The sequence below is a fragment of the Arachis ipaensis genome, chromosome B04 (genome assembly GCF_000816755.2).
Source record: "Arachis ipaensis cultivar K30076 chromosome B04, Araip1.1, whole genome shotgun sequence".
In the NCBI taxonomy this organism is placed as follows: domain Eukaryota; kingdom Viridiplantae; phylum Streptophyta; class Magnoliopsida; order Fabales; family Fabaceae; genus Arachis; species Arachis ipaensis.
In genome coordinates, this window is record NC_029788.2 from 4383651 (window position 1) to 4391118 (window position 7468).

Consider the following 7468-nt stretch of genomic DNA (forward strand, 5'->3'; position numbering starts at 1 on the left):
CACACACACAGTAACACACACTCTCACTCAAACACACTAACTATAACAACTAAATGTTATGTGGCTTATCCAAATGCAACAAAGGTGCTGCAACATATCTGTTTGCTCCTTGTCAAAGTTTGTGCTTCAAAACTAGTTACGTAATAATTAATTAGTACCAAAATGCTGTGAACCCACTTATAGCTAGAGATACTCTTTTGATAATTGCCGAATTTACTTAATTTAGCATATGTCATGATCAGCATAAGCAGCTTGGTATAACAGTAAGACCAAATAAAACAACTTAATAACATATTACCTGTGTTGCTAGCAAAAGAATAAGGTTTTGAAAGAAAGTTGCTTCTTGTCAAACCCGTATGGGTAGCTGCAGACCTTGAAACATTATCAACAAGAAACTGATTCGACAAGCCACCACTTGGCGGACCTTCTTTAAGCATGGATATTTCTGAGCTTTTTGCAAGAATATGACAAGAATTTTGTGCCTGACACAAGGCTGGTGAATTGCTCTGTTTTCCAGGGGGGAAAAAAGGAGGGAAAAAAAAGAGCTTTTGGTCAAGAGCATGTGAAAAGAGAGGGTCTTTAGCATTCAAGCAGGAAGTTACAACCAGCAAGTGGAGCATACAACATAATTCCTCCTTGCTTTTAGAATGACCAAAAGATAAAACGATGATAAATGTTTACAACTATGACATTAGATTGCACCTAAGCAACATTAAGAACACAAGATTCAAAACCTGTAACGAAAAAAAAAATCAGTATTAAATAACAAGTGAAGAATGTCACACCTCCTTGTTCGGCACATTATCCATTCTTTCAAATGAAGGGTTCATTTGACTTGAATCTTGTACTGGTGACATCTTTTGACTTGCATCATGATGTAATTCCTCACACATGTTCTGGAAATATAGATGACGAATTGAAGCACGCAATCGATTTCTCCTTTGTGAATAATATATCTTTGTAGCAAGGGGTGCAGGAAAATCTAATTGAACACAATCATATAAGAATAAATGGAAGCATTCAACACTGAGGAATCTCAGAGAATAAATGTTTCAGGAAAGGGCTTCCTTCCCACAAGCTACAATAAGGTTCATGAATTGGTAAACTAAAATATATTTTGTTAGCCTCTATACCATTCTTCGCCGTAAGTTGCTCATGGACCAGCCCAAGGTTTTTATGGTTGAGGTCTTCATGTTCAGAAACAGTTCTGTCAAGCAAATCCTTGCCTGAATGGATTCAAGGAGAAAAAAGATTAGGCTATCCTTCCCATGGCCAGTGTCCATACAAAAAGTTTTAGAAGGAAATGAAATTTTAGATTTGAGGGAAAATTACATAGCTAACAAATACTTTTACAAGAGACTTTTTGAATGTTGGGCACCATGCAGACTTAACAATTGCTTGATCTTGTTGTCCCACATCTTAAATTTATGAATATAGGACATGATTTGATTAACACAAATATTTATCAAATAAATTTTTTGCAGAGTAAATTTTAACTTTGATGATATTTATTGATTTTGAATAATGATTCAGGCTCTGGCATTCAATGTATTGAAGCTTGATCACATCTGCGTGGCGAAAATCGAGTGCATCTAATGATAATTTGAATTCTACTGAAGCACAGTCCACATCCATATCCTTCATCAATGATTTCATGCATCATAGATAATACATTCCACAACCCCTTCCCCATGAATGGTCTCATACATTTTTAAAAAGTATCATTTTCCTTGTTTGCACTAGTAGATTGAACTTTTAAACAAACCATAATAATGAAACACTGGGATGAAAACTAAAGACTTTCAACAATGCTATACAATGGAAACAAATTTCTTAACTGTATTCTAACATCAAGTATAACTTAAAAATGATAATTTTTAGTCAAAAGCTTATGATTCTTATTGGAAAAAAAACTCATTTTGATAACTATGGCAAGAACAAATGACTCCGACATGCATAGTGGCACACTTACATGTAAATCCATCTGTGAAGCTCGCAGTTTTTGTCACTCCATATTCTGTTACATGAGTTTCGGGTAAAGGTAAATATGTGCTGGCTGTCCTGCAACCAAGGTAACAATACAAGGTAATGAGGTGAAAGGAGGATGTGTAAAAAGGTAAAAGAAGAAATACTGAATTCCAAACTTAATTTTTAAACAAAAATGTGAGTTATCCTTTATAGACAGGATTTTCTATTCAGGGATCAAAATTAAAGACAATTAGGGTAAAGAAGTCCCATTAATTGTAGTTTATCACTTTATGATGTTCCAAAAAGGGTGGCACACTGGTCATAAACATGGAGTTAAGATGTAAGACATGTTCATCTAGTGGGAAAAGGCTTTGCTGCTGCATTTCTCTCATATGATCCTTTTATGCCAGCAAAGATGCTCGAATTCACAAGAGTCCTCCAAACAGCATTATATTTTTGGGGCACAATATCAATTTCAACGATATCAAAATAATCAAACTGCCCAAAAAAAACCTATAAATGTCAGAAGAACTAAGAAAGCATACGCTTTACGACGTTTAGTTGGAGGATTCATTACAGAAGCTGGGTGATCTCTATTTCCAGGATTAGTTCTTGTATCCTCCATCATAGGTGTCGCATCTGCAGAATTTAAGTGTCCTATGTAAATTGGATCTAAAATGAAGCAAGTTTTTAGCAAATCAATATTATGGCATCATAACGCATTACGAACATTAGTCTCCATAAAGTTAAATCAAGCTCCACTACCTTAACATAAGAAATTAATTGTCTAAATTATCAAAATTGTAACAACTAGAGGAAAATATATCTATGTTAAAAGATATTACCAGAGGTTTTAGGTCAAATTTTGAATGCCAAGGTAAAGCTCTTAATGCAGAAACATATTTTCATGGGAGAACACATACAAGAAAGTCAGGAGGCTAATTTTTAGTTTCATAAAAGCATTGAAATTAAAGTGCACAAGTGACTTTATTTGTTCGTTTATCAGTTCAAAATTCAAAGTGAAAGTCAACATAAGAAGTTAAAACATCAAGACATACTAACTAAAAATTGGAATAACACCATCGTGCCCTTATCTTTTCCAAACAAATCATTGATAAATTGACTTAACCTTAGGAAAACTTATTATAGATAGCAACATGGCCAAAATAAGTGAGGATCTTCGAAAAACACAGGTCAAACTATTTGTGAGAATTGCACAAAATCAGAAAAGTGGAACTTAATACAAGGGGTTTTACCTTTCACTACATTTGAGAAGGCAGTCACTCTGATTTGACTGTTCAAGGGTGATTGTGATGCACCAGTATCAATATTATCCATAGATTCATATTTCCTCTGCTCCCGAACTGCAGCAGCTTGGTTTATTAGGGTTACGAGGCACAAAAAATAACTTTATGAATACCTAAGATTAGAATGGGGGCAAAATAACTGAAAAGCTCCCATTAAGAGGAAATCACATTCAAGAAATCCAGAATGCAATTTCTGAAAGATGCAATTTTGAAAATAACTGAAAATCAACAGAACATTAAGCAAACACTAAAACAATACAGAGAAGGCAAATGTAAGGATACGTGCACATGAAGTTGATAACTTTTTCTTTTCTTTCCTAGGAGGTTTTCGATTCCCTGTGCTGCCATCAAGCTCCAAGCTAGTTTGTTCTGTAAGCTTTAATGACCTACAAAGTTCTGAAAAAGAAATGAGGAAAAGGGGGTGAGAGTAAAACATAGAAAAATCAATATTAGCACTTCTATAACAAAGAGAGACCAAAAACAAAGCGTAATTAAACAGCCAACACCATATGATGGTCTTTGTAAGTCAATGATCTAGAATTTAGAAATTAATTGCATAATATTATAAGCATTCAACAGGGCATTGTAATGTTCTGATTGCCAATACTCATCCTCATATATAACATAAAGAAATAATGAAAAGTTCTAAAACAGATGGAGAAGAGACCCCCAGACCTGCATGACTGGCATACTGGCTATCCTTGATTGGTTTCTTGCAAAAGTTACAGCATACCTGAAACAGGATGCCAAAATGTTAATCGAATAATTTGATATACTTTTCAGACAATGCTTGCTTATGAAGACATCTAAAAAATACACGAATAAATTCCACAATTTAGAAAGTTGGCATAAAATGGAGAAACTGTTCCATCAAACCATGTTAGATGAGCTATGTGCTTGCAATGAATAAAATATCGTCCTAAAACCATAGCAACAGCATCTTAGAGGAATTCCTAAACAATAAAAATACTAATGACTGAATAGTCTACAGCCCATAAGGCCCAAAGGACATAAACCAAAGCGAACAGTTAAAAGACAATACTGTATCTTATTGACTTAAATTACTTAAGGAATATAGAGTACTCTTAATCAATTCATACAATGCACATGCACAGAAGATAAAAACAGTTGACAATCATACCATTTTCAGGAAATATTATATATAAATGGCAGTGGGGTCATATAGTAATCAATAAGACAACACGGAAAAAGAAGTGGCAAACCTCACCAGCTGCAATAGATCAGTCATAGGACTCTGACCATACACATGCATATCTGTGCCATTAAAAAAAATTTAGGCATCAATTATATTTTTAAAACAAAAAATAAATAAATAAATAGTGAACAACAGAAAAGGCAAACAAATTATTGATTGTCATCATGAAAATAAACCAAAAGCAATAACGGAAAACTAAATTAGAACACCAAAATCAATTCAAACAAAAACTAAGATATTGCATAATGAATTAAGTAAAATATAAAAAAAAAAAACTAATATCTCTCAAGCCAATCCACGAATTGAATTTAAAAGGTCAAGAGAACCTTCTTCATCAAGTAAATTTGCTTCATCTGCCTCACGTAGTTCTCTGCAAATATACTCAGCAGCTGACCTGCCAAAGTCATCTTCCAAAGCCATGCATGAACAGATGACATTGATCAGAAATTGAATACATCAGCAATACATAAATAGATATCTGAGTAAAATATATTTACACTCACCTACTTTTAGAATTGTCCCACCAATGGAGATGGTTACATGAATCAAACAGCACTACAGTACTTTTTAAATTATACTGACACCTATATCCATTTTTTGTTTTTTCTTGCAATAATTAAGTTCTTGATTAAGCATATTAATTCCAACAACAAACAATGCCCAAGCATAAAGCACAATCACAACAACTATAAAAATTCAGAGGTAGGGTCTTCTTCTACCTGCAATGGTTTGGGAGAAACTCCCAGCAGCTAGAAACCTTGCCATGACTTCCATTCTTCCAATCCCAAGGGAACATACCATCGAGAATGAAAAAGTTTAAAATAAAAAAGCCGCAAATCTGAACAACACAATAATTCAAATCAGTTTCAGCTTCAGCTCGTAGCTACTCTTCTGATCTAACAACAACAACGACGATAGAACAATCGGTAAAAACAGAAAACCCAACGAAACGCGAACGTCAAATGCGGAATGCGCCAGATGCATCGCCAATCAACGAATCCCTCAAGACGCAGCAAAAACAAGCGTAGGCGAAACTAACATTCGGAAATCCAGAAACAATGATCTTAGAAACAGAGGAAGGTTACCTGGATCGACGAGAACCCTAGAAACGACGGAATCGGAGCGGAATTGGGGAATGGAAGTGATCTGAGAGCAATGCCTGTGGAGGAGAAGGGGCGGGAGCTTAGGGTGATGCCATCAATGGCGGAAGAGAAAACCCTAGTAGAAGAAAAATAGAGGAAGAGGATTTTAGTATTTTACCCTCTTTCGTAGCTATTTTTGGTGGAAGAGGGAAAAAATCGCGTTCTCTCTCTCTCTCTTCTCCGCGCGGGGAGGAAGAGTGGGGAGAGAAGCAAAAATAGGAGAAACGTTTTTTTTATGAGAAGCGAGTTTTTGAGCTGAGCGTGGCTTTTTACATTTTCTGAAGCAGCATTCGTTGGTCTTTGTGCAATGCAATGCGATGCGATGATTCGTACGTACTACTTGCTATGCACTCTGCACCATACTCTTGCTATTTTATTAGTTTCGCTTCATTTTTTTATTATTTAAAGATTTAAAGATGGTCAAATTAAGAATTATTTTTTGGATGTATTCAGGCAAGAGATGAAGAGAAAGAGGAGTTATATATAGGGGGTGGCAATATGTACCCTATCTGCGGGTATCGAATTTGATCCCACCCGCTCGAATAGGGTTGCCAACTCGATTCACAACGGGTAGGGTAGGGTGCGGGTTGAGCTTCAACCCTACCCGATCAACCCGCACTCTATATATGTTTATATTATATACTTATATAAAAATATGTTTTAAGTGGATGTTAAATCAAAAACCTCTCACTAAATACAAAAGATCTTTAGCCATTAATTGATAATTTAATATTTTTTTAACATAAAAATCAGTTCTATTTTAAATTATCATCAAGTTATATAATAATGTTGTATATTTTTTTGTAACCCGCGAGTAGGGTCGGGTACCCGCAGGTTAAGAGCGGATAGAGCTAGAGTTGAGATATTCTCTACCCGTGGGTAGGGTAGGATTGAGTTTATATAAAAATCTCAACTGCGAGTAGGGTTAGGGTTGGATCCAAACCCTACCCATTGCCACCCCTAACTATATACAAAAAATTTAGTTCAAATGCTTACGTATATCGGACTTTTTCTATCTATTTAAAATTTTTAGATTATATAATTTTCTGATATGATTAGGGCTGACAATGGGTAGGGTAGGGTTTGGACTCTACCCTAACCTACCCGCGAGTTGAAAATTTTATTAAAACTCTATCCTACCCTACCTGCGGGTTGAGAATCTCTCAACCCTAACCCTACTCGCACCATAAAATTCTAAACCCTACCCTACCCGCAGAAATATCAAATTTTTTCAAAGTAAATATAAAATTCAATCATTTCGAATTTTATACATATTAATAACATAAAAAATAAAAAATTAATGCTCTAAATTACTAAATTAACTAATTAGTTTTAGTGGTTTTTCATTTATTGTAAGTCATTACATAAGGGATGTTGTAGGTTCAACTCTTACTTCCTTCATTATATACCTAATTTTTATAAAATATAGGTGGAAACTCAAGTGAAGTCGACTTCACGTGAAGTTGATACATGAGAGTCGTTAGATGATTTGACTGATTTGACTAAATTTTTATCTAACGGCTCTCAGATATCAACTTCATGTAAAGTTAACTTCACCTGAGTTTTCACCTAAAATATGTGTTATATATGAGGTGCGGGTAGGGTATGGTAGGGTACACCCTAAACCCGTACCCTACCCTACCCGCAGGCATACCCGGACAGTACCCTACCTTACCCGCAGTGGGTCGGGTAGCCTACCCTACCCGAACAAGTTGGACCGGGTTGGATACCCGCGGGTAGAGTATGAGCCCTAGATATGATATCAAATTTTTAATAATAAAAATAAAAATTTATTTTTTATTCATTCTTAAAAGAAATAATTAAATTTTAGATCA

The 7468-nt window shown here is 35.1% G+C and overlaps 1 protein-coding gene across 5 annotated transcripts in view; it reads right to left on the bottom strand.

Moving 5' to 3' along the window:
• LOC107638519 overlaps positions 1–6006 on the bottom strand; it is a 6465-nt gene extending 459 nt beyond the window's left edge. Inside the window, exons 1-13 of one of the 5 annotated variants that reach the window (XM_016341835.2) lie at positions 5907–6006; positions 5577–5709; positions 5211–5329; positions 4818–4898; positions 4504–4550; positions 3951–4008; positions 3558–3671; positions 3225–3341; positions 2514–2607; positions 1973–2061; positions 1134–1226; positions 786–982; positions 299–506 (exon numbers count right to left, since the gene is read on the bottom strand). In XM_016341835.2, coding sequence (XP_016197321.1) covers positions 299–506; positions 786–982; positions 1134–1226; positions 1973–2061; positions 2514–2607; positions 3225–3341; positions 3558–3671; positions 3951–4008; positions 4504–4550; positions 4818–4898; positions 5211–5292 — 1180 coding nt within the window. In that variant the 5' untranslated portion in view covers positions 5293–5329; positions 5577–5709; positions 5907–6006. Of the gene's footprint in view, positions 1–298; positions 507–785; positions 983–1133; positions 1227–1972; positions 2062–2513; positions 2608–3224; positions 3342–3557; positions 3672–3950; positions 4009–4503; positions 4551–4817; positions 4899–5210; positions 5388–5576 lie in introns of all 5 variants that reach the window. The other 4 variants (XM_016341836.1, XM_021120520.1, XM_016341837.2 and 1 more) reach the window with 4 other exon arrangements.